Source organism: Aspergillus novofumigatus (assembly GCF_002847465.1).
Source record: "Aspergillus novofumigatus IBT 16806 chromosome Unknown P174scaffold_10, whole genome shotgun sequence".
NCBI lineage: Eukaryota > Fungi > Ascomycota > Eurotiomycetes > Eurotiales > Aspergillaceae > Aspergillus > Aspergillus novofumigatus.
Genome location: NW_020194283.1, coordinates 327,775 through 353,348, shown reverse-complemented (window position 1 = coordinate 353,348; position 25,574 = coordinate 327,775). Strand labels below are relative to the sequence as shown.

Here is a 25,574-nt window from a genome sequence, read left to right as displayed (position 1 = left end):
AGGTATGTGTCTAGCGATAGAAACTCCACGCGGGAATGCGTATACCCAAAGGTGCTCAGCCGGTAGGCTTGACCTTGAATGCCATTGCGGATCTCCGCAATAAACCGAATCGTCGAGCATTTTTCCGGCCATGGTGAGATGGATTCGGAGAATTCAAATCCTGGTGTTGGGGCCGATGGGCAATTCTCCGAGATTCCCGTCACGAGAAGAACAGAGACGCGACTAGGTGTTGGTATACTAATGCAAGCTGCAGGCAGCTTATCAAAACCTCCAGGTTCAGTTAGACTGCTGTATACTTGTAACTTTTGCTTACCTTTACTCCAGATCCGGGCCACAATGATCCCTCCAAAGCAACAAACCGCTCTAAAAATCACCTCAGAAGGACGCATCGCCGCAGTCCCATGCCCTCTTCCATCCCTCCAGAATGACGAACTGCTCGTCCGCGTCAGAAGCATAGCGTTGAACCCCTTCGACGCCAAATCAGCCGAAATGTCACCTACCGTCGGCGCAACTCTGGGCTGCGATTTCGCAGGGGATGTCGTCGCAACAGGCTCCGACACCAACAACCTCAACTTCAGCATCGGCGACCGAGTCTGCGGCTGCGTCTTTGGCAATAATCCAAATAGGCTGGATAATGGCGCATTCGCAGAGTACGTTGCTGTCCCGGCGGATCTACTGTTTAGGATTCCGGAGAGTATGGACTACAATGAGGCTGCGAAGTTGGGTGTAGGGCTGGCCACTGTAGGGATGTCGCTATATCACTGTTTACAGTTGCCAATGGAGCCTGAACCGGCTGGCAAGTCGCCGTATATTCTGGTTTACGGCGGTTCAACAGCGACTGGGACGCTTGCGATCCAGATCCTTGCGCGGTAGGTAACCCCATATGATACTCGTGATATCGGCAGGCGAGTCGAACGTTACTAACCCATCTCTATTGCAGCTCTGGTTACACCCCGATAACAACCTGCTCCCCCCATAATTTCAGCCTGGTCAAGTCCCTCGGCGCCATCGCAGCCTTCGACTACCACTCCCCAACATGCGGGCGTCAAATCCGAGATTACTCTTCCGGCACCCTCTGCTACGCCCTCGACTGCATCACGGACACACGGTCCATGGCCATCTGCTACGAGGCCATCGGGCCATCCGGCGGTCACTACCTCAGTCTCGACCCGTTCCCCATCCGAGGACATACGCGGCGAAGTGTGAAGCCGAATTGGGTGCTTAGCTTGACGATGTACAACCAGCCGATTCCGTGGAAGAGGCCGTTTAAGCGGGATGCGCGTCCGCAGGACCGGGAGTTTGCGAAGAGGTGGTTCCAGGTCGCTCAGAAAATTATTGATGCTGGTGAGATTAGACCGCCTATGTCGGAGGTGAGGGCTGGCGGATGGAACGGTATACCGGAGGGTTTGGGTCTGCTACAAAGGGGAGAGGTTTCGGGAAGGAAGCTTGTGTATGAGGTAGCGAGACATTAGCTTATTTTATTATCTATGCTCTTCATGGAGGTGTGAATGTTAAGGTAGATATTCTATAAGATCAGCGTTGCGAGTGCAGGTATACCCTCGTGTAGGTCCCGTTCCACGGTATCAGTATCTACGAAGAAGAACTACGAGTAGCATAAGCCATAATGTGTCGGAAGTCCAATAAGCGTATTTTCCGAGCATAGTGGATCAAACGTCAATCCCGAGGGCAAACGGGGCAGTGCGCGTGAATATTCCGAGCCGGAGAATAGCAGACAGACAAAGCTGTCTTCTAAGCACTCAATTGACAAGAAAAATGCACAGAACAATTTAAGCCAGTCATGGCAGGGTCGAACCTCTGATAGAGCATTCCCCCATACCTACTCCATCCACCAGAAAGAATCATGCCTACCGAAACCCTGGATCCAGGGACCGTCCTCATCGTGGGCGGCGGCCCCGTGGGCCTCATCACGGCCACGACACTAGCCAAGTACGGCGTGCGCAGTGTCATTCTCGAGCGCAACCTGACGACAACCAAGTGGCCGAAGATGGACCTCACAAATGCTCGCTCGATGGAAATATACGAGAGACTAGGGATCGCAGAGGCACTGCGGAAGGTCGCCGTGCCCTCGCACTATCCGTTTACATGTCTCTTCTCGAGCGGGCTACATGCCGAGAAAGCAATCACCGCATGGGATCTGCCGAGTCCTGACGAGTACCAGAGGAGGATTAGGGAGCAGAATGATGGGAGTATGCCGTCGGAACCGTGGTTACGTGTTTCCCAGGAGATCTTTGAGGCGTGGCTTAAAGGGCTTGGTATGGAGAATCCGCTTATTGATTTCCGTGCTGGGTGGAAGGTTACCGGGGCGCGTGAACTCGACCATGGAGCGCAAGTGGACGCCATCCATCCGGAGACCGGTGAAGAGTGGAAGATCAGCGCGGACTTTATAGTCGGATGCGATGGCGCCCATAGTGCTATACGCAAGAGTCTCGATATTCCCTTGGACGGGGGCCCGATGTAAGTACTGACCTGACTACCGAGTTGACACGGCAAGTCTGCAAGACAGATCATTGACGACATGTTAGCCATGGGTACGCGGTCCTCGTGCATTTCAAATCAAGAGACCTCTCAGGCATCCAGAAGCAAGGCCAATTCTGGCACTTGTTTTTCCCCAATGCTGCGAGTGATGGCGGGTCCATCAAGGGCGCCGTCATCTCACAGGACGAAGTCGACACCTGGACCGTCCATCGTTTCATGCGGCCCGACGTGGATCATACACAGCTCTCGTCGGAGGAGATCGTCTATGACCTTCTGGGTGGGATGAGTGGCCGACCGTTCCCGATCAAGATTGACGAGGTCCTTGTTCGCTCGACATGGACGCCAAGCGTCGCACTTGCGCGTTCTTACGCAGGGCCTAAGCACCGTATATTCATCGCGGGAGACGCATGCCACCAGACTGTGCCGACGGGTGGCTACGGAATGAACACCGGTATTGCAGATGGTTACGACATCGGATGGAAGCTGGCGGCCATGATACAAGGGTGGGCTGGACCCGCGACACTTCTCTCCTATGAACAAGAGCGCCGGCCTGTGGGAGAACTGGCACTGCAATGGTCAAAGGTACACATGGGCAACTTGATGAAGATGTCGGCCGAACTGGGTCTCGACGCCGACGTGATCGAGTCCAACAGTGAGGCCGGCGCTCAAATGCGAGCAGCCATGCATTCCTATCTCCAAACACACGACGGCCACAACCAGAGTATCGGGGTGGAGATGGGATACCGCTATGCTTCTGATCTTTGTGTTTCTGGTCCTCTTGACGCCGAGCTCTCCCCGCCAGAGTTTCATCCCAGAAAGTACACACCAAGCACCATGCCGGGTTACCGAGCTCCCCATGTGTATTTGACGACCGGGACGCCTGTGTCCCATCTTTTCGGTGACGGCTTCACGCTTGTTGCGTTTCCCGAGAGTGAAAAATTGTCCCCGTCGATTGGGCATCTGAGAGAGTCGGCTCGAAGGAGAGCCCTGCCCCTTGACATTGTGGAGTTAACAGGGGAAGTGCATGCTAATGAGGTTTGGGGGGCTTCTCTAGTTCTCGTTCGACCAGACGGATTCGTGTCGTGGCACGGTGACGACGTTCGCAGTCCAGAAGAAGCTGACCGCATTATAGCCCAGGCCAGTGGTTTTGATCCTGGTTCCTTGGGTGGTCATGAACAGGTGCTGGAGAGAAGCACCTTGTAGCTTAGTTGTTGAGCTTAGTTCTCTTAGTCCGCAATTATATATATTAGGCACTTCACATTTCTTGCCACGGACCAAGCATAAGACCACATTGAAAAGTTCAAGATCTATTTGCAGCCCCCATGAACGCACAAAATACTGTTCCACACTCCGCTTGTGCCAGGTAACCAAACCATTTTTTATATGTACGAAGAGTAAATTTTCGTCCCTGGCGTACTGCAAGTAAACAGCAGGGCAAATACCTGTGTGCACAGCAAGCCGAGTATTGGCGCTTTTGAGGATTATATTGACCACCACATCGGACAAGTTCTTCTGGGCAGGATTTAAGCGATGGCGAGTGTTGAAAAGCATAGACTTGTCAGGGGTAATGTCCACGACAAGGCCGACATGGCCTGCATTGCCCCGTAGGCGATTCTCGCCTTGTTGAAAATCGTCAAAGTTGACTAGTGTATGTACTTATAAATAATTCTGTGGCCGGGAGAATTACATCAAGTTCTGTGGATTCGATTCTCATTAATTAGTCAAGGTCCATCCAGCCAGGCCATCACTGGCGACCTAGTTAACATAGGTACTTCTGCTCTTCATATGTTCTCATGAACATCAACTCGTTAACGGCACCGTGTTGCTGCAAGATTCCGGCTACATAAAACCTATCTACCACGCGTGTATCTTGAGATCTTCGCTTCTCTCACTCCTTGAACAGCGCGATTTGCACGCCAGTCTTGTTTGAAGGTCCCACGCGCATCACTCCGACATAGGGATTTGGATCTCTGGCTTCAATCCGTTTATAGACGCGCATCAGACGGGCCCGGAAGTAGCTGGCTTCTGCTGTCACCAGCATCTGAGCCGGACAACGACGGGGCCCTCCACCAAAGGGAACAAAGTTCCAGTAGGGCCGCAGATTCTCCCACCGTTCGGGCCGGAAACCCTCTGCATCGGGGCCCCAGATATCGCGGTCTCGATGGATGACATTCTTGTTGACCTGGACGACATCCCCCTTACGGACAAAAATCGGTTGCTTGCCATCAGGACCCCGCCCACGGGCAATGTCGTATCTCGGATGCATTTCCGCGCCTGGGTCACGCCGTTGGGAAAGAGGCGGTGCGCTTTCCTATATGTCAGCCCCCTGAGTCACGAGTAACAGGAAAAGAAAAGAGAAACAAGCTACGCACTCTCATTGAGGATGGCGATGAGATATTTCATATTTCGCAATACCGAGAATGTCAACTCCGCGTCGCCCACCGCGAGTACCTCCTGGCGACATTTCTCGTATATCTCTGGATGACGAGCAAGATTCCATAGGATATGGCTAATGAAGATGGAAGTCGTATCGTTATTAGGCACGAAGATCAAGCAGAGCTGGGATCGGAGGGCTTCCTTGTCCTGCAGATTGCTCGCCATATACCATAGCAGGTCCTTGCGATCAGCCGTCTCCGGGTCTTTTCCTTGGCGCTTATATTCGTTGAGCTCGTTGTACGTTCGGCCAATATGCGCATTCAGGTACTTGTGGACCACATCCACTGCATCGAGCCATGCCTGGTGGCGGAAGAGCCAGATGTACTTGTACCATTGAAGCCGCAGTCGGACCTCGGAGAAAGTCCACCATTGCCCAGCATATTGGGGCTCTCTCCGGATATACCAGAGACTCGATTGACTCCCCAAAGAGAGACTCGGTGGTCACGTCAAGGAACTTTTAGATCCCGAGGTCAGACATATGTCCTCGTAGCAGCAGAGAGGAGAGGGGCTTACCCAACGTTGAATGAGTGGCTGGATATTGACTGTTTCACCGTCCGCTGGCAGTAGTTCCAAAACTCGATCAACATGGATGGTCAGACGAGCGGTATCTGTGAAGGTTTCGCGCTTGAAGAATGGTTTGATCAGAAATCGGCTGAATTCCCACTCATGTCCGTCGACAGTGTTGACGCCTTTGTCCGCAAATGGAGCAGTCGCCTTGTTATTGCGCCGCATTGGACCAACAGCAAAGTCCTGCCAGTTGATGGCGGACATACTCTTCATATTCTCGGGCTCAATGGTGTAGATGAACCGGGTGCCAACAAAGTTCACCAAGAAGGTCTTTGGCAGATTCTCATGGATTTTGTTGAGCCAGACAAGGAAGTAGTCATTGCGCAGTGCCTTGGCCATACCAAGCACAATATCGAAGCCGAAGAATGGGTCGCGATGAGGGTACCGAGGGATCTTGCCACACCCATGTGCCTTGCGTTTCCATTCATAGACGACCCAGTCTACTGCTATCATGCAGCAAGAATAGATCACAAATGCAGAGAGAACAAACTTTATTCCATCCAGAAAGTTGGCGTGCTGGAGGAGAGTTTGCAGACTCTCCTTCGAAAGCGTGGTGGCCAGACTCATTATTGTGGAAGATAATGGTGACAGGCAAGGGGATACGGAAAGCTACTACCAAGCAAGGTGCTCATTTTTCTGCACCCAAGGGCAGCCCGGTTCTTTTCCATCTTCAAAATCACTTGATGGCTGTCTGAGCATCTCGGAATATCGTTGTGGAAATCCCGTGGATTTCCCGTAATCCCGCTGAATATCCCGCTGTCCCGCGATTTCGCGACATCTATCGCAGCAATTAGGGCTTCATACGAGGACCCACTATATTCCTTAGCTATGGGATGGCCTATGTATGCCTTGGTGATTTAGATAGATACATACACAGCCCTATGTATAACCTCTCAAGAAACATTCTACCACCAGGGGACTACGAGGCAGATTTGATACTTGTCCGCCTTCTTTGTTACTCTTCACAACCACACACATTCCTCTCTCAACATGCAGGACTTGATCGCCATTATTGGCTCTGCTTGTCGATTCCCTGGGCAATCAGATAGCCCTTCAAAGCTATGGACCCGGTTAAAAGAGCCTGTCGACCTTCGCAAGACCTTTCCTCCTGAGAGACTGAACCTCGCTCGGTTCTATCATCCAGATGGAGAACACCACGGCAGCACAGATGTACGCGGGATGTCATACCTGCTGTCAGAGGACCCTCGTCAGTTTGATGCATCTTTCTTCAATATCAACCCTCGCGAGGCGGAAGGGATGGATCCTCAACAGAGGCTGCTGCTGGAGACTACCTATGAGGCCCTTGAGGCGGCCGGCTACTCACTGGAGGCCATGAATGGTTCAAAAACATCCGTTCACGTCGGTGTGATGAACACAGATTTCAGGAATATTCAGCTGCGAGATACAGAAGTGCTACCTACATACAATGCCACCGGCACCTCCATTAGCATTCTTTCAAATCGACTGTCATACTTTTTCAATCTAAAAGGCCCGTCAGTGACCGTTGATACGGCCTGCTCCAGCTCACTGGTAGCCCTGCATCAGGCCGTCCAGGGCCTTCGCGCCGGTGATGCAACCTCCGCCATTGTTGCCGGTGCAAACTTGATTTTTGATCCCGCTATGTACATCGCTGAATCGAGTCTGCATATGCTGTCCCCTGACTCATGCTCGAGGATGTGGGATAAGGATGCCAACGGATATGCTCGGGGAGCAGGGTTCGGTGTATTGCTCCTTAAACCGCTGAGTCGGGCCATTATGGATGGCGACCACATCGAGGCAGTCATCCGCAGCACGGGTGTCAATTCCGATGGCCGTACCAAGGGCATCACCATGCCCAACGCAGCGTCCCAAACGGAGCTTATTCGGCAAACATACCGAGATGCAGGCCTTGACCCTGTCCGGGATCGATGCCAGTACTTTGAGTGCCACGGAACGGGCACTGCGACTGGAGACCCCATAGAAGCGCGCGCTGTGCACGATGCATTTTTCCCCACTGAAACAGGCACAGCCTCGAACCCGCTTATCCCCGACGGCAAGCTGTACGTCGGATCCGTGAAGACGATCATTGGCCATCTTGAAGGTTGTGCGGGCATTGCTGGAGTCCTCAAGGCTGTTCTCGCCATCAAGAATCGCACCGAGTTGCTGTGAACCCCAATGTGTGTTACCGAATCGGAAAAGACGAGACTCAAATGGAGGCGGACGCGTTCGTTACCGCAGCGGACTCTACACTCCTTAAAGGAGATATCCAGCTTTACCAGTGCGAATCTCAGCATGCTACCCTCCAGGTCGAAGGGATCTCCATGAAATCCATGTCCGAACCTCAGCCGGAGAACGATAGATGCTTATTCTCAGAGACCGTCTGGGGCCCTGATGTCTCATTGGGCGTCACTGAAGTGGCCAGCCGCGCAGCCAAGGACGACATTCCCCTAGTAGAGGCTTTGGACCGAGTATCCCTATTCTACTGGCAGAAGCTTGTTGAAGAGGTCGGCGCGGAGATAGCCCAGTTCCAGTGGTACCACCAACGAATGTTGGACGCCGTCAATTTCCAGGTCGCCTCCGTGCGCAGCGGACAACATCCCACTGCGAAGTCAGCATGGCTTGAGGATGATTGGAATACCATTCTTGCTGTAAGCGAGCCTTATGCGTCTCGTGTGGATATGCGACTCATCCACGCGGTTGGAGAGAATCTGGCCGCCGTTGTGCGTGGTGACACACAGCTGCTGGAAGTCATGGTCCAGGACGACATGCTCAACCGCTTTTACATGGAAGGATATGGCTTTTCAGTCATCAATAGTGCGGTCTCGGACGCTCTGGAGCAGATCACGTTCAAGTATCCTCACGCAAACATCCTGGAAATTGGCGCCGGCACTGGTGGAACGACCCGCAGTATCCTTGACCGACTTGGCAGCCGCTATGGATCTTACACATACACCGATATTTCCCCCGCCTTCTTCAAAGCCGCGGCTGAAAAGTTCGAGGACGCACGAGGGAAAATACAGTTCAGGGTCTTGGATGTGGAAAAGGAGGTGGGCGCTCAGGGCTTCAACGAGTGCAGTTACGACGTCATCGTCGCCGCGAATGTCCTCCATGCCACGCGCAAGCTGGAAGAGACCATGAACCATGTTCGGGCTCTGCTCAAACCCGGCGGATATCTTGTCTGATGGAGATCACTGGCCCAAATGTCTTGCGGACGCAGTTTATCATGGGCGGCCTTCCAGGATGGTGGTACGGTGTGGATGACGGACGTGTCCTGTCGCCCGCCATATCGGTTGGGCAATGGAACCAGCTACTTCTCGATACTGGCTTCTCTGGCTTGGACTGTCTGAGGCCCGACATGTTGGATGAAGACAAGCACTCTTTCTCACTCATGGTGAGCCAGGCCATTGACGAGAAGATGCAAATGCTCAGGTATCCGGCATTGTCGACGAGCATTGCCCCAGCAGGGGATGTTCTGCTCATCGGAGGCCGAACCAATCCAACTGTGCAGATAGCTCAGGAAATTCATCACTACCTCGCCACCTGGACGAGCCGTGTTCAGGTTTGGAATAGTATCCAAACCAAGCAGCTGGATCAGCTGGCTCAATTCGAAAACATCATTTGCCTCGAAGAACTGGATCAGCCTTTGTTCTCCACGACCATGACCGGCGAGAGGCTGCTGGCTCTGCAAAGGCTTTTGAGCGGGACGAGGAATGTTGTCTGGGCCATCAACAGCGCCAATGGCGGGAACGCCCATGTGAACATGACTGTCGGTATCGGGCGAGCATTGAGAACAGAGGTCCCTGGTTTGAACCTCCTTTTCGTCGATGTGGATGCTATTGATAATGCCCCTGCATGTGCACAACAGCTCTCGCAGATGTTACTGCAGCTGGTGATTGGATCTCTGTGCTCAGCTGAGAACATGCTGTGGGCAGTGGAGCCGGAAATTCGAGTCCAAGAAGGGCGACGCCTTATTCCTCGGGTTCTTCCCATAACATCAATGAACGAGACGTACAATGCCAGTCGGCGAGTCATTACCAAGTCCGTCGATATCGAGACCACGTGCGTGACTTTGGAAGACTCTGCAGGTTCACTGCGCCTGGTGCAGCGAGCATCCATGGTAGGCAGCCCCGTCCAGCGCGGCCATGATCGGCTCCGAGTTCATTTCTCTCTCTCTCTCGGGGTCTCTGGGGGCTCTTCATGCTACTTGTGTAGTGGTGTTCTGAGGGAGAGCGGACGCCCGGCCCTGGCACTCTCCACCTCGAACGCAAACTTTGTGGACGTCCCCAACGACATGGTCTTGACCTTGGATCAGGATCAGCCTTGTGATCCCGCGGTACTTGAAGCGACAGCCCGCCATCTCCTGGCGAGAAACATCTGCAGCCGCCTTCCGGCCTCGAATGGAATACTGGTCTATCAACCCAGCCACGACTTTGCTCAAGCACTGCTGTCAACGGGACGCCAATTTTCAATCGCCGCTACCGACAGGGCCAGGTGCTTTAGGGACTGGATCTACTTCCACCCTAGAGCCTCACGCCGCGCTATTCGGTCTCATCTACCGGAGAACTTGGACGCCCTCATCGACTGTACTGGTGGAGTACCCGAAAATCTCACAGCCTGTCTCCCGACACACTGCAAGATATTCAACACGACGCTCCATCAGCTCGACGCCAGCCTCCTGGGTCCCGCATATTCTGCCGCTCTCACACATGCCAGCTCCTCGCGTAAAGGACCGAGCACCCAAATCAGAGACCTTCCCCTGGCCACGCCCCCCAAACTGCCGATGGCCGATTGGACAGGTGTCGAATCTGTGGAAGTGACACTTCAGCCACTTAGCACCAGCGAGCTATTTTCGCCAAACGCCACTTACCTCCTTTCTGGCATGACAGGCGACCTTGGTCTTTCACTGTGCCGTTGGATGATTGACAATGGCGCCCGAAATATTGCTCTGACGAGCGTAATCCAAACGTCGACGAGGAATTGTTGCAAGACATGCGCTGTGGTGCTGCTGCCGATATCCGAGTCTTCCGGAACGACATCACTGACCGAAATGCTGTTTGTGGGCTGGTTGAAGAGATCAGAAAGACAATGCCGCGTATTGCTGGTGTTTTCAATGCATGCATGGTCCTCCGAGATGGACTCTTCTCCGAAATGGACGCTGACACCCTCAACGATACTCTCGCGCCCAAGGTTGACGGGTCCAAGATCCTAGATGACATCTTCCAGGATGACTCTCTCGACTTTTTCGTCCTCTTCTCGTCCCTGGCGAGTATCATTGGGAATGCTGGCCAATCCAACTACCACGCTGCGAACATGTTTCTCTCCGGCCTTGCCGCCAACCGTCGCAAGAAGGGTCTTGCAGCGTCCGTGTTGCACATTGGTCTGGTCACCGATGTGGGGTATGTTGCTCGCAGGGGTCAAGCAATGGAGGAACGGCTTCGTAGGCTGTTTTTCCTGCCATTGTCGGAATCGGACATCCACCATGCGATGGCACAAACCATTCTAGCCAGTGCACCTCATAGCACGCGTCAGCACGAGATTATTTTGGGGTTAGAGCCTTTCGTTGATTCACCCAACGCGACTAAACGGCCCCCCTGGGAACATAATCCAAAGTTCTCGCATTACGTTTCCCGGCCATTGCTGGACGCAACGCCGGCGGCAACGACATCGGAAGCTATAGCAGACGTGAAACAACTGTTGAGGTCGGCGGTCTCCACAGAGACAGTCGCCCCTATTGTCCAAGAGGCATTTGCAAGGAAACTTGAATCGATGATGCAACTCCCTGCCAACAGTGTCAACCTGAATGTTCCCCTGATTGACTTGGGATGCGACTCTTTGCTGGTCATTGAAATTAGACGTTGGTTCATCAAAGAGGTTGGCATTGACGTTCCTGTCCTCAAGGTGTTGTCCGGCGACACCACGGCTCAGATCTGCGAGGATGCGGTCTCGCAATTTCTGGCTTTACAGCTGGAGAAGAAAGACGCACTGCCATCCAACGCCACGGAAAAGCCGCCCAAGGCAGAGCCTCAAGGACCCAGTGATGCTCTTGACAAAGTCAATAGTGCCAATGAGGACTCAGAAACAAGTAGCCAAGGCGATGATTCTTCGCGAGGAAATTTCTCGTCGTCGAGCAGCCACACCAGTCCAAGTCTCCAAGCTACTACTCCTGGTGTCAAACCGAGTACCCCAGCGCCACTGGATGATGACGCGGGGCCTCTCAATTGCGCACTTAAGCGAGCCATAATTCGCGCCGAACGTGCCTCCTTTGCCCAGTCAAGACTGTGGTTCTTGACGCAGTATCTTCATGATCCAACAACGTACAATGTCACCGTGCGTTACGATTTTAGAGGGAAGCTTCCAGCTTCACGAATCGTCAATGCGCTGGACACAACCATCCGCCATCATCAGTCTCTGCAAACGTGCTTTTTCATAGACTCGGACAAGGAAACACTGATGCAAGGAGTCCTGTCGCCGCCGTGCAGTTCCATCAAAACTATTCTTTCTGGAAACGAGCAGACCGTCATAGAGGAATACGAGCGTTTGCGTCGTCGAGTTTGGGATCTCGAGAAGGCGGAAACCTTCGCGGTCACTGTCGTTTCTTTGTCGCCCGAACAGCATACCATTATCTTCGGGTACCATCATATCGTCATGGACGGGGTGAGCTGGCACCTTTTCTTGCGAGACCTGGACCTCGCATATCGCCTTAGATCGCTCCCTTCGATTGAAACGGAATACATCGACTGGTCGGAGAAGCAATTTCAGTCCGCTCAGCGAGGAGACTTCACCAGACAACTCGATTACTGGCGGAAGCAGCACTCGCCTCCACCCTCCGTCATGCCACTGCTGCCAATGGCTCGGACGACTTCTCGCAAGCCGCTCACCACGTATGACAGCCATGTCGTCAGTGCCGAAATTGATCGGGAGCTCGTGTCGCACATCAGGCACGTCAGCCAGTCCTTGCGCATCACTTCCTTCCACTTCCATCTAGCCGTGATCCAAAGCATCCTCTGCCGCTTGTTGAAGATAGGGGATCTTTGCATTGGCGTGGCAGATGCGAACCGAACTAGTGAAGCTCATTCGGGGACTGTGGGATTCTTCCTGAATCTTCTTCCGGTCCGCTTCAGTACGAAGGAGCACAGCACATTCCAGGATCTGGTTTCCTCAACCAGGCGCACAATTCTTGAAGCCCTGTCCAACTCGGAGACGCCGTTCGATCTCATTCTCGACGATCCAAAAGTCGTGCGAAGTGCAGACCACAGCCCCTTGTTTCAGGTGGCTGTCAATTATCGCATGGGCGCAATGCTCCAGGTTCCCCTTGGGGACGGCACAATGGAGATGGCGTCTGCCGACGACGCAAAGAACCCGTACGACCTTAGTTTCGGGATCACAGAGACTGCAACGGGGGCTTGCTTGCTGGAACTGACTAGCCAAAAACAGCTATACACGGAGCGGTCTACGGAGCTCTTGCTACAGATGTACGTGGACGTCCTTCGCGCCGCGTCCGACAATCCTGCACTTCATGTCAATCAGCTACCAGTCACGTTGGAATCGCCAAGCGGGAAATCACTTGCCGTCGCCAAAGGCCCCAGAGTCGAGTATTCCTGGCCGAACACACTATGGGAGCAATTCGACGCGATCCAGAAGTCGTTCCCTGAGGAAACTGCCATCAAGGACGGTAGTTCAGATATGAGCTACTCGCAGCTGGCCAGAAGGGTTGAGCAACTCGCCACGATGCTAATCAGCCAAGGTGTTGCCGCTGGAGATAGCGTCGGCGTTCTCCTTCATCCGTCATCGACGCCATTGCTTGTATGCTGGCCTCGCTGCGCGTTGGATGCATCTATACACCCCTTGACACGCGACTGCCTCTGGCCCGCTTGAGTATCATCGTCGATGGCTGCAAAGCCTCCTTGGTCTTATACCACGCTGCAACCCGTGACGTTGCTCTGGAACTTGGAAAGTTCGCCAAACTGGCCAATGTCGACGATACATGCGGGACGGTTCCAGCGCAAGTAGCGGCAATTGCGCCTCCATCAAATGCGGCGGCTTTCCTATTCTACACGAGCGGCAGTACCGGGGCGCCCAAGTGCATTCTGCTTACGCAGCAAACCTTTGTGAATCATCTGGCTGCCAAGACCGACAAACTGGCTCTCGGCAGGGAGGTTGTTTTACAACAGAGCTCATTGGGATTCGACATGTCCGTCGTGCAGACTTTCTGCGCTTTGGGCAACGGTGGGACTTTGGTTATCGCACCGAAGGAAGCGCGGGGAGACCCCGTTGCACTGTCTGCGCTTATGGCAAAGGAACGAGTGACGCTAACGATTGCCACGCCCTCGGAATACTCCTTGTTGCTGCGCTTCGGTCTTGAGCACCTCCAGAAGCCCTACGCATGGAGACATGCCTGCATGGGCGGCGAAGTCGTGTCGCGGCAGTTGGTTCAGCAGTTTTGCCAGCTGGATCATCCTGATCTGCTGCTGACCAACTGCTATGGTCCGACGGAATCACTGCTGCTGCGACGTTCCAAAACATCCCTCTCCAATCGGAAGACCAGAGCACCACCGACGGATCTCTGGTGGGAAAGCCCTTGCCCAACTACTCGGTCTGCATCATGGACGCTTCCGGATCTCCGGCGCCCATTGGTATCGCCGGCGAGATCTGCATCGGAGGCGCCGGTGTTTCACTAGGCTATTTAAAATCTCAGGAGCAGACTGACGCGAAATTCGTTCAGGACCCCTTCGCTAGCCAAGAGGACATTGCCCGCGGTTGGACGAAGATGTACAGAACTGGAGATATGGGGCGGCTCCTCGAGGATGGCACTTTGGTTTTCATGGGCCGCATTGACGGCGATAATCAGGTCAAATTGAACGGTGTGCGTATTGAGCTCGATGGAATTGCCAACAGCATTCTCGCCACTGGACACGATCTGGTGTCCGAAGCCGTTGTCACCGTTCGTCCTGGCTCGGGTTCCGGTTCTCCATTCCTCGTGGCTCATGTCGTCCCTCTTGGAGATCACGTTGACGACTCCAGACTTCAGCAACTCGCCAGAGACCTTCCACTGCCACCGTACATGCTTCCGTCCGTGGTCATTGCCCTGGACCGCCTGCCTACCAACGCCAACGGGAAGGTTGACAGAAAGGCCGTCATGGCACTGCCTCTGCCAACCCGCCGCGCTCTCAGCGCGGCAGCTACCGGTACCGGTAACGCAGGACATCTCAGCCTCGCAGAAGGCGAGCTACGCCTGTTGTGGGAGAAGGTCCTTCCTGTCTCCGGTGGCCCGTCACGACTAGATGCCGATTCCGATTTCTTCATGCGAGGAGGAACCTCCATGCTGCTTGTCCGACTCCAGGGAGCTATCAAGCAGTCGATTGGAGTTTCGATCCCCATCGCGGAACTGTACCAGTTTCCGACTCTCGGTCAAATGGCACGGCGGATCAGTCGCCGTAAGGAAGAGCATCAAGCCTCCCACACATCCGTCATCGACTGGGACACCGAGACCTCGTTGACCCAAGACCTCATCTCTGCAGCAGCTCAAAGCCAATACTCAACACGTCAAGCAAAATACCATGACCGTCAGGAGATCTTGCTCACCGGTTCTACCACTTTCCTCGGCAAAACAATCCTGCAGTCCCTCCTCCACAACCTGCGCGTTGATCGAGTGCACTGCGTCGCCGTTCCTCCCGAGGATGCCTCCTCCTCCCGTCGTCCGACAAGATCAGCATCTACGCCGGCAACCTCCTCACACCCAACCTGGGGTTATCCCAGACCGAGATGGCGGTCCTTCAATCCTCCGTAGACGTCATCATCCACGCCGGTAGCACGGGGCACTGCCTGAACAACTACTCTTCCCTACGCACTGCGAACCTCGGCTCAACGAGGTTCATGGCGGGCCTTGCTCTCTCTCACAGTATCCCCATTCATTTCATCTCCTCCAACCGCGTCACCTTGCTCACCGGCAACACCAGTCTCCCTCCGGTGTCAGTTTCATCCTCCCCACCCAACCCGGATGGCTCTGAGGGCTTCACTGCCAGCAAATGGGCCTGTGAACGGCTCCTTGAATCGGCCGCCGCACTCGAACCCGGACTCCCTGTTACCATCCATCGTCCGTGCGCGGTCATCGGAGACGAGGCGCCCAACGAGGACGCCCTGAACGCTCTTCTGAAATACTCCAAGCTCACGAGCTGTGTTCCTCGTTTCGAAAACTTCGAAGGCTATCTTGATTTCGAGGACGTGCACAGGGTAGCCGGGGCGATCGCCGCGGACGCTCTGTCTACTGCTGAAGCAAGGGCCAGCAAGCCTGCCGCCGCACGATTCGTGCACCACTCCAGCGGGCACAAAGTGGCAATGAAGGACTTCAAGGGCCGAATGGAGACATTGTTCGCGTGTCCGTTTGAGGAGGTTTCTATGGCTGAGTGGACTGGGCGCGCATTGCAGGCTGGTATCGATCCACTGATCACAGGGTACTTGGAGGCGATGACGATGAAGGGGGAGACGATTCGGTTTCCTTATATGGGAGAGACGGGGTCGCTTTGAGGGTTTGTAGTTTTGTGTCATTTGATTTATTTTTTCGTCTGTCTGGTTTATCGAATCGGCCCATTTTTTGATTTAAATCTTGTATGTATACTCAGTGCCCCGAATACAATTAGATAAAATACCCGATCTGATCTACATGGGCATCTCCCTCTTTGAATACATGTACTGAATGACTACTCACTTACTTGGAACACGAATCTAGGGAGTGAACATTCCCATCAATTGCCCCCTCCCTTAAACATAAGCCACCAAGCCGACGGCAGCCAAAGCCGATGAGCCGACGACCACCCATGCGATCTTGATAAACTGAGACCTACTATTCAGCGTGTATCCAGTGGAGGAGACAACGTATCTGATGCCATTAAAGAGATGGAAGGTGAAGGGCCAGGCGACAGACAACTTGAGGAGGAACTTGGCGGCCACCGGCAAAGAGCCAAAGGCGGCGACGAGGGCGGCCGAGGAGAGATCCCAGCCGAGCCAGGGGGCCACCAGGTAGGAGGTGCCGAAGAGGTACAGGCTGCCGGCGAGGAGAAGCCCCGTGTTTCGCTCCAGGGCGGAGCTGACCGAGTGGACCTGCCATTTATAGATGGACAGATGGGGCGCCACGGGCCGCCGGAGGCGTTGGCGGGCGAGTTCTTCCTGGGTGGATTCCGGCTTGATCACTCTCAGTGGTGTCGTGACGGGCTTCGTGGCCTGCATCCTGGAGGGAGAGTTAGGTTGATTAACGCATAATCTCCGCTAAATCTACCGCATATCATACCGAACGTGTTGTTGCCGCGCCAGACCCATGATAGGCGTAAATGTAATAGACGGGATTGCTACTGCGGCGCGGCGTACACCGAACATAGGCGACGCTGCGGACTGTTACATAACGAAGAAGGGAGCAGACGATACAACGGAAGGCTCACTCTTCTGCATCACCATCATATTTTTTTGGATGGACCCCGCCATGGTGAATGGGGTGAGGAATTCTTCACGAGGAACAGAGAGAGATAGAGAGGGAGTTGGGAATGGAAAGAAAGGAAAGGGGAAAAAAGAAAGAAAGAGAGAGCATTGCAGGGATAGACAGCCTAGTGTTGCGCCGCTGTTTGATCCCTGCTAACTTGGTTTATCTGGTCTTGTCACAGTTTAACCAAGACCTTGCATTACAATTAGACTGGTTGTGGATTGGATATGGCCTGATCCGCACTATATTTGACCCAACCTATTCAACCCACCCTCATATGATCATATCCATGCGGATCGGATTGCGGATAATAGGCATATGATCGTCCTAATCGCCGTTATCTAAAATCTAAAATCTACCTTAACTTCAGTATTTTATAGTAAATCTAATATCTTATTTACAAATACATAGGTAGATATGATTATTCTCTATCCATAGATATAAATATACGCCTATCTAGGCCTAGTTATGGTGGAATAAGCCAATGAGTCCTAACAGGCCTTAGCTCACATGTACCTAATGGGTTAACCCATATCCACATAGATTAGGCCGGTTCAACCCATATCCACATCCTGATCCAATCCAAAGTGCAGATTAGGTGGATTGGATATGGATTTGCGAATTGGGCCAACCAGTCTAATTACAGGTATGAAGGTACCAGGTAATTTATGTATTCCTAAAATGTGATACACAAGTTTTGACCCAAGCCACTTTGCCTCTAACTTGATTAGACAAGAAACAATCATTAATTTAATCCAGCTTATCCTTATCCCTTAGTCAAAGCCTTCTTCCCACCCACCATCTTCGCCACAAAGGCCAGAACACCCCGAACATCATCACAGCCGCACTAAAGATCTGGACCTGGAGGAAGCCACCGTAGTCATTAAGCAGCGCGCCGTTAATCGGTGGGCCAATAAGAGTGGCAACCGACATAACAGCCATCCCCATTCCAATGTAAGTGCCGATTTCCTGAGGATGCCCGGCACAGTTAGCAATCGCGGCCGGGGTGATACCGATGATGCCGCCGGAGAAGAAGCCGTAGAGCACGGAAAAAACGATGATGCTCGCGTTGGTGGTCATGCGGATCCAGCAGAAGGTGATGATGGCGGTGATAATGCTAACGGTCGAGAGCATGTTGTACGGTCCGATTTTGTCCCTGCGCTACCAAGGGACCACCCGGCCCACGCAGTAGTAGTCCGAGCAGCAACATGCAGCATGCACGTAGGAACTGGAGCCCGGTTCCCGCTGGCAGAAACGCTGCAGACAATGGACCTCAATTGGTTGCAGGCCCTAGAAATAATCAACCTAAAGCCCTAATAACTGTAGCAAACATCAGCCTTTACTGAGATTGACATTGAACCAGATCACAAGAAAGCTATGGATAAAGCCTCTGTCAGACAAAAAATAGTGGGTATTACTATTTCCTCTGATGCATTAGGCTAACATAATAAACTAGGTGCAGTGGTAGTAGTCCTTAACTATAAGCAAAAGATTCTGTACTCCTAACAAATCTGTATTAGGTTAATGGAATATTAGTCAGTATATGCTACAGAGCTTATGGTGATTTACTATGCCATCAGCCTAGTATACTAGATTGCCATAGAAAACCAAAATACCCTAGTAATAGAGCTTAAACTAGCAACTATCCTTAGTGATAGTATGTCATCCCTGCAGGCCATAGCAAATATATAAAAAAAATCCAGATAGTATATCATCCTGGCCATTATCTAATTTGCCAGAAAGTTAAAAGCACATGGGATTCCCCTCCGCCTCTAATGGGTCCTAGGGCATTGTGGCGACCCTAGAAATAAGGCAGCTGATCAACTAGCCAAAGAAGCAGCTAGTCTAGATAAGAAACACCCCTTTTAGTATCTTCTCTCATAAGAAATGGGATACATCCGCAAAAGAATCCAAAAGGAATAGGAACAGGAATGGAAAACATTAAAGAAAGGCAGCTACCTTTATTGAGTAGACACAAACCTACCCTTAATCTGTACATAATAGATGTATGGTTTACTCCCCTAAAATTAAGCCTACTTGCTCACCTAACTCCAAACCAGCCACTTATGGCTAGCAACACATGGCAAACTACACCACTTCAGGGAAGATGATAAGTGTGAATATAGGGCCTCAGAAATAGTGGTCCATGTTCTAATAGACTGCCTGAGGTTAACGGCCCTACAGGCAAACTATAAAGGCAAATTGGGACTGCATTCAATGATATCTTAGGTATACTGGGAGGAGGGTCTCAAGGTAAGGAAGGTAAGAAGGATGATATGCAAGACAGTAGCATCTTAGGTGCAGTACTGGACTTTGCAGAGGCATCACAGAGGTTTCAAAGCCACGCGCCACAGGGCCACTGAACAGAACACTAGGCATGTAGGCCACTACAGGCCGTGACAAGGCTCCAAAGTCAGCGGGAAGTAATGGTTTATTGTACATAGACAGACATAAGGACTAGATAGTTGTCTCCTGCATATTGCCTAGGCGAGGGGTCAGGGTATGAATTCATCATCATCATCATCATCATCATCATCTGATGAGTCGTCAGACACTAATTTATATTAAAAGAAATTAAAAGAAATTAAAAGAAATTAAAAGAAATTAATGCTTTAGAAAGGGCTTACGCCTGTTGGCGAATCCAGGACCTAAGCGTTATCAAGAATTACTCTCTAATATTTTTTTGCTTAAAACACTGGGGATTATTCCTGCTTTGCATGGTAATGTTTTTGAAAGAAAGGATAGAAACTTGTAAGGAATAACTCAACATGTTTGTCTATCTCAAGGGTAAATAAAACTCTTTTTAACAGCATACTTCTAGTCTTCTAGATGCCCGTACCGTGCGGTATGGGTTCCCTAGTTATAATGACATGCTAATCCTTGATGAGTCTCTTGATCTTATATCTAACCTCGCATTTAAAAGCATCTCCCCTTCAGAAGCACGTACTTATGCGAAACAACCAGCACACAAGCGGCGACTGATCCAGGGGAGGTAGTCAACTGCGATCAGGGCTCAGCCTTTATATCCATTTCGAGGACTGATCACGCCCTTCAAGCACAGCTACAGCACGTCCACCAAAAGAGCGTTACTCCTTCTCTCGGACCTCCTCGGTCTCCTGGGCGCTGTCACTGCTGAGGCCAAGCTCCTTCCTCTCAAGCATACCATGATCATTAGTATCCAAGCCCAGCTCGCGAGACTGTTGGACAATCTGTTCAAAGCTGAGCTTGGGCAGGGCGTGGGCGACCTTGAACGGCATCTTCCCTTCGACATGGGCTTTGGCGTAGATGATGTCGACTTCCTCAAGCTCACGGCCGGCTGTCTCGACATAAAAGAAGTAGCCGAATATCAACCCGACAAAGTTAAATAGTGCGAAGAAGAGATAAACACCCCATGGGCTCTGGCCGGCGAAAAGCGGAGTGAACATGACCACGGCAAAGTTACACATCCAGTTGGTACAGGTTGACGCCGATGCGCCCACAGTGCGGGTACGGAGGGGGTTAATCTCTGGCGGGTAGATCCAGGGCAGTGGCAAGAGAGTGAACGCAAAGAAAGTGATGAAGAGAAAGATACCAACAGCAGCACCCTTAGAATTCTCCTCGGTTTCCTTGATTAGGCAAGCGAACGTAATAACAAAGCTAAGCCCCTGGCCTAGAAAGCCAATCAAGTATAGTTTGCGACGGCCGACTCTTTCAATCATAAAGAAGGACGGGATAGTCGCAAGGGCGTAAACAGTCGCGAATACTCCGCCCATAATTAGCGACAGATATTTCTCCAAATGGAGGTTCTCTTGGAAGAGCAATGTCGAGTAGTAGATAGCAGCGTTACAGCCAGTAAACTGCTGGAAGAACTGACCAGAGCAACCGATAAGCAGGCGCTGGAATTCCTGGGTTTTGCCAAATGTGAAAACCATCTTCCAGTTTGACTGTTCGCTCTTTGAGGATTCCATGTCCGTTTTGATAAGGTTGAAGTCGTGAAGTACTTGATCAGAATCAGGGGAGGTGCCCTTGAGCTTACCAAGAACTTCACAAGCCTCCTTGTCAAGTCCTCTCGATACAAACCACGACGGGGAATCCGGGAGCATCAAGGCACCCGTGGCCACAACCAGAGCGAAAAAAATCTGGAGCGCAACAGGGAATCGCCACTGGACGGAATCTGCGGCATGCGAGATACCGAAGACCACCCAGTAGGCAATGAACGTGCCGCCGGCGATCATCGCGCCCTCGAAACAGACAAGGAAGCCGCGATTGTGAGCGCCGGAGCATTCTGATTGCCAGACCGGGATCGTGGCCGTGTTCATGCCATTTCCAATGCCCGATACAACACGGCCAATAACAAACTGACCAACTTCCCATTTACCAGTGAAGCAGACCGTTGTAAGCAAGGCGCCAATGATCAGGATACTAGCACCCATGAAGATCAGGCGGGTGCGGCCGAGGCTATTGCCGAAGAACATGGAGAATAACGCGCCGAAGAAACAGCCAAGCTCATAGCAGGATGTAACAGCACCGCGGATGACGTCGATGTAGTGTTTCTGCCCCGCAGTCGGATTCTCGGGCATTTTGAGGATTGGGAAGGAGTTAACAAACTCGTCGCCGTTAAGGAGGCCGGCCATCATGCCCTGATTGTAGCCAAAGAGCGAGAAACCCACGACAGCGGCGAAGGTGATGCTCAACCGGAGCGACCGACCACTCAAGCCGCTGGTAGTCGTCCACATGTTGATGGTAGGAACGAAGTAAGGGCCGTCAGTTTGCGGGGTGGAGTGGGGTTGAAAGAAAGCTGGGGAAAAGGTAGTAAGGAAGGAATGTGTACGTGGGAGCAGAAATATTCGCGGTCTTATATAACAATACGGACTTCTACTGCAACTTTCGTCGGACCCCAAACAGGAAGGTCCAGCGAAGTTCCCGTGGTGGAGATATGCCAAGGAAACCCACTCTCTTGGCACGTTGCGAAACCACTTGGTAGGGCGTCCCACGTGGGATACAATCACGTGATACTCATCCAATCATCAATATCAATGATAATGAGCGCAAGACTCTATTGGCTCAAAGCCACGTGATCACTACGGATCCACGTAGGAAACTTTTTGGTGCACGCCCTCTGTCCTTTGAACTCTTCAGGTCGACTGGTCAGGGGCGTAGATGACTACTCTTGAGGCCGCCAGGCCTGATTTCCAGTGTCCACTATAGATTCAGGCTTCAGCATATAGCTGGATCACTAACTTAACATTCTACCGCCCTTTCCTCTCCGTAGTGATGGATTCATGAGAGCCCATCCCCCTTTGGGCTTTAGGACTTCCTGGGGTTTTGCTCGCTGGAGTGCATGCTTGTTCTCCCAGGGGTCTACAGATCCATTTAGATCTTTCATCCATCTTTCATTCTCGCTCTTGTTTCCTGTGCTGGCACCCTGGAGCATCGCGTACTCTTCCCTTTGGGACATGGTATATGCATATTATGCAACCTAGAGCCGCCAAGGTCTCGTCGCCCCAGTATGACGTCAAGAATCTTTTGCCAAGTTCTCAAGTCAGCGCTAGCAGAATGTGCCCCGCTATTTGCAAATCTTCGGGCCAATGACATCCATATACTTTGTGGCGAAACACATGGCTCACCAGCTGGGGTAATTTCGCTTAATTTTATCTTCGTGGCAAGTCAGCCACCCGCCACGCTAACAGGTTGGTTCGCGCCACATAGATCACAGCGGGGCTCTTCGCGTCTGGGGCTGAGTAAACCGCTTCTCTTCGGTGAAACTGATAGAGAGAGATCAAGCAGCTAAAGCGAGAGTTTCAGGATATAGTCAGGGTTATCATTCTTCTTGCTACTCCACTTTCAGTCACTCCTCTTGCACAGCTGCTTAACTTGCCAAGAGATGATATTAGTAATTGCTTGGATGGATTTCATTCAGTTCTCCACGTGCCAGAGGATATAAAATCACTGGTACACATCCTGCACTTATCGTTCCGCGATTATCTGCTGGTCACGGAAAGCCATTTCCACGTGGATGAGAAACAGACACATGAGAGAACAGCGTCGCATTGTCTACATGTCATGGACACTAGCCTCAAACACAATATCTGCAGTCTAGCAAGTTATGGAACACTGCGCATGGATATAGACTATCAGGCCGTTAACAAACACCTGGTGGCTGAGTTGGAGTACTCCTGTCGTTATTGGGCGTACCATCTTCGGCAAAGCGGAGGATGTCTTTCTGAGTCCCAGGTATTATCCTTTCTTAAATGACACTTTCTTCACTGTTGGAGGCGCTCAGTTTAATTGGGATCATATCTGAGGCTGCGGGGATCATAGAATCACTGCAGTCAAGTGTGTGGGTAAGTCTCTATACACTCTGGAGTTGAGTAATAATGGCTTATAACCCAAATAGATGACTGTGAGTGCTGAGTTTTCAGAATTTCTTCATGATGCAAGGAGATTTTACTCTTAAGTACGCCTATATTGCTAGTATTGCTCCGCTCCAGCCCTACTGTTCCGCCCTAGTATTTTCACCTTTGCGAAGCACTATCCGGCAACTGTTTATTGATTGCGTTCCCAAGTGGCTACTTACACTCCCACAAGCGGAAGATTCATGGAGTCTAGACTTACAAACACTTGAAGGCCATTGTAATTGGGTTGACTCAGTGGCCTTCTCCCCGGACAGGCAAACACTGGCCTCGCGTTCCAGCGACAACACCATCAAGATCTGGGACATAAAGACAGCACGGGGCTGCAGACTCTCAAGTGCCATTCTGATTTAGCCCAATCTGTGTCCTTTCCCCCTGACGGACGAACACTTGCGTCATGATCTAGTGATAGCACCACCAAGATCTGGGACACAAACACTGGCACAGAGCTGCGCACACTGAAGGGTCATTCTAATTCGGTCCGATCTGTGGCCTTCTCCCCTGATGGACAAATGCTAGCTTCAGGCTCTGGTGATGACACCATCAAGACCTGGGATGCCAAGGCTGGTACTGTGCTGCAGACTCTCAAGGGCCATTCTGATTTTGTCCAATCTGTGGCCTTCTGCCCTGACGGACAAGCACTGATCTCAGGCTCCAGTGATCACACCATCAAGATTCGGGATTTCAAGTCTGGCACCGAGCTTCAGGCGCTCAAGAACCATTCCAATTCGGCTCAATCTGCGGGTGTCTCCCAATTAGTGGCCAATATGGGGCATACTGGAACTATATTCTACAGTATTCCGCCACAAAATAATAATTATGACTCAACATCACACAGTTCCAAATCTACAGTATCTTTATCAAATAGCTGGCTTGTCTTAACAGGTGAAAATCTACCATGGCTCCCTCCTGAACATCGTCGATATACCTGTTTTGCTTTAAAGGATGCCACCCTTGCCATGGGATATTATGACGGGCGGGTTTCTATTATAGGATTCCACTCGCCATAGATTACGTTTTTTCGTACTCAACTACTCTATTATTCCCCAATACCTATGTAAAATGGAGGCCTGAGATGTCTGAGCGTCGTATGATTCCAATTCACATAGATTTCTGAACAAATTCTATGTGATCTCTGATGTGATGCGGCAAGTTTGCCACAGATTCTAGAGCTAGAGATTTCCGCGCCAAGGTTGTACAGCGCCGAATTTACTAGCACCTCAAATTCTTCTTGCATTAATATGCTGACAACAGTACAAACGATCCCAGGAAATTTATTTTCTCTCACCATTGGAACTATAGTATAGTCTGTTCTCATATTAGGTTTACAGAAACTATGGAAGAGTGTACAGTGGTGACAGCAGATTCTGGGAACATTGTAGCCTTGTAGACAACAATATTAGCCACTATTCAATGCACGCCCTTATCTCCTCCTCTGTTTGCATGCATTCCGAAAGTGGTCCTCAGTGCTCTCCATTCTTGAATCCACATCATCGAAGCACCGACGAAGGAAGATCTTAAAGACTTGACCAGGGTCCTCCTCATATGCTGGTCAAGCTTTCTTGATGTAAACTTTCAGCTCGGCAAAAGTTTAAAATTATATAGTAATTATTAGTAAAAGTAGTTATCCACAATCCAACCTACATGGATTAGAAGGTGGACGACTAATATCATGGGTTGGGTTGAACCCCATGTAGATCAACCCATATCCAACCCACAGCTAGTCTAGACTCTACTATAGGGGATGTAGGGTCCCAGAAAACAAGGACAGCACACATATGTTGGACCTGGACCTTATTCATCAGAGCAGCTATGAAGATCTGACAGATGATACAGATGAGAATCTGTCTCATGATCTGGAAGATTATAATTACTATATAATGAATTGCTATATATGTGGCAGCCCAAAACTAATCTAGAGCTAAGTAATAAAGCTACACTCCATGAAACACTAGTCTGGCGCCCTGACTCCTTTCAGGCAAGTCCTCTGTTGATGCTTGAATTCATGGCGGGGCAATTGTGGCTGGGTGATGGATGAGCTGTTAGTTATTATGCTAGAGTCATAATAAGGTGTTGCTGTAAGATCTGCAGCCCTTTAGGCTGCTTTAATAATATGTGGCTGAGATATGCATAGATGTGACTTATATCATTCAGCTGCTAACCAGGTCCAAGTGGACCTAACCAGATACTATAGGATGAGCAGTCATGCCATTCACAGACACATTATTAATAGG

The 25,574-nt window shown here is 51.4% G+C and overlaps 8 protein-coding genes across 8 annotated transcripts; 5 read left to right on the top strand and 3 right to left on the bottom strand.

The window, feature by feature from the left end:
- Positions 1-336: 336 nt before the first annotated feature.
- P174DRAFT_379064 (zinc-binding alcohol dehydrogenase family protein) lies at positions 337-1,472 on the top strand (the record flags this gene model as incomplete). The annotated part of the gene is made up of 2 exons (XM_024822882.1): positions 337-869; positions 941-1,472. The coding sequence occupies 2 exons, from the start codon at positions 337-339 to the stop codon at positions 1,470-1,472; spliced, it is 1,065 nt and encodes a 354-aa protein (XP_024677856.1).
- A 389-nt stretch (positions 1,473-1,861) lies between these two features.
- P174DRAFT_470379 (FAD binding domain protein) lies at positions 1,862-3,748 on the top strand (the record flags this gene model as incomplete). The annotated part of the gene is made up of 3 exons (XM_024830586.1): positions 1,862-1,961; positions 2,052-2,475; positions 2,544-3,748. The coding sequence occupies 3 exons, from the start codon at positions 1,862-1,864 to the stop codon at positions 3,697-3,699; spliced, it is 1,680 nt and encodes a 559-aa protein (XP_024677855.1). The 3' UTR covers positions 3,700-3,748.
- A 636-nt stretch (positions 3,749-4,384) lies between these two features.
- Positions 4,385-6,066, bottom strand: P174DRAFT_470378 (putative cytochrome P450 monooxygenase; the record flags this gene model as incomplete). The annotated part of the gene is made up of 5 exons (XM_024830585.1): positions 4,385-4,669; positions 4,729-4,802; positions 4,869-5,232; positions 5,264-5,386; positions 5,446-6,066. 5 exons carry the CDS (start codon positions 6,064-6,066, stop codon positions 4,385-4,387), a joined length of 1,467 nt encoding a protein of 488 aa, XP_024677854.1.
- Positions 6,067-6,489: 423 nt separating this feature from the next.
- Positions 6,490-7,647, top strand: P174DRAFT_464418 (beta-ketoacyl [acyl carrier protein] synthase domain-containing protein; the record flags this gene model as incomplete). The annotated part of the gene is made up of 1 exon (XM_024830388.1): positions 6,490-7,647. The coding sequence occupies one exon, from the start codon at positions 6,490-6,492 to the stop codon at positions 7,645-7,647; it is 1,158 nt and encodes a 385-aa protein (XP_024677853.1).
- On the top strand, positions 7,461-16,002 carry P174DRAFT_507588 (uncharacterized protein; the record flags this gene model as incomplete). The annotated part of the gene is made up of 6 exons (XM_024831387.1): positions 7,461-8,654; positions 8,696-10,432; positions 10,453-13,281; positions 13,434-13,962; positions 14,019-15,224; positions 15,266-16,002. Exons 1-6 carry the CDS (start codon positions 7,689-7,691, stop codon positions 16,000-16,002), a joined length of 8,004 nt encoding a protein of 2,667 aa, XP_024677852.1. The 5' UTR covers positions 7,461-7,688.
- A 234-nt stretch (positions 16,003-16,236) lies between these two features.
- On the bottom strand, positions 16,237-16,848 carry P174DRAFT_378745 (succinate:quinone oxidoreductase subunit C; the record flags this gene model as incomplete). The annotated part of the gene is made up of 2 exons (XM_024822858.1): positions 16,237-16,702; positions 16,763-16,848. 2 exons carry the CDS (start codon positions 16,846-16,848, stop codon positions 16,237-16,239), a joined length of 552 nt encoding a protein of 183 aa, XP_024677851.1.
- Positions 16,849-19,723: 2,875 nt separating this feature from the next.
- Positions 19,724-21,728, bottom strand: mfsA (glucose-inactivated glycerol proton symporter STL1). Its single transcript, XM_024828432.1, has one exon. The coding sequence runs from the start codon at positions 21,661-21,663 to the stop codon at positions 20,035-20,037; it is 1,629 nt and encodes a 542-aa protein (XP_024677850.1). The 5' UTR covers positions 21,664-21,728; the 3' UTR covers positions 19,724-20,034.
- Positions 21,729-22,436: 708 nt separating this feature from the next.
- On the top strand, positions 22,437-24,350 carry P174DRAFT_515954 (WD40 repeat domain-containing protein; the record flags this gene model as incomplete). Its single annotated transcript, XM_024832255.1, has 5 exons — positions 22,437-22,562; positions 22,700-23,161; positions 23,203-23,271; positions 23,350-23,677; positions 23,788-24,350. 5 exons carry the CDS (start codon positions 22,437-22,439, stop codon positions 24,348-24,350), a joined length of 1,548 nt encoding a protein of 515 aa, XP_024677849.1.
- Positions 24,351-25,574: the final 1,224 nt, after the last annotated feature.

Coding starts and splice junctions, on each gene's coding strand:
- mfsA (XM_024828432.1), bottom strand. CDS start 21,663: ATGTGGACGACTACCAGCGGCTTGAGTGGTCGGTCGCTCCGGTTGAGC.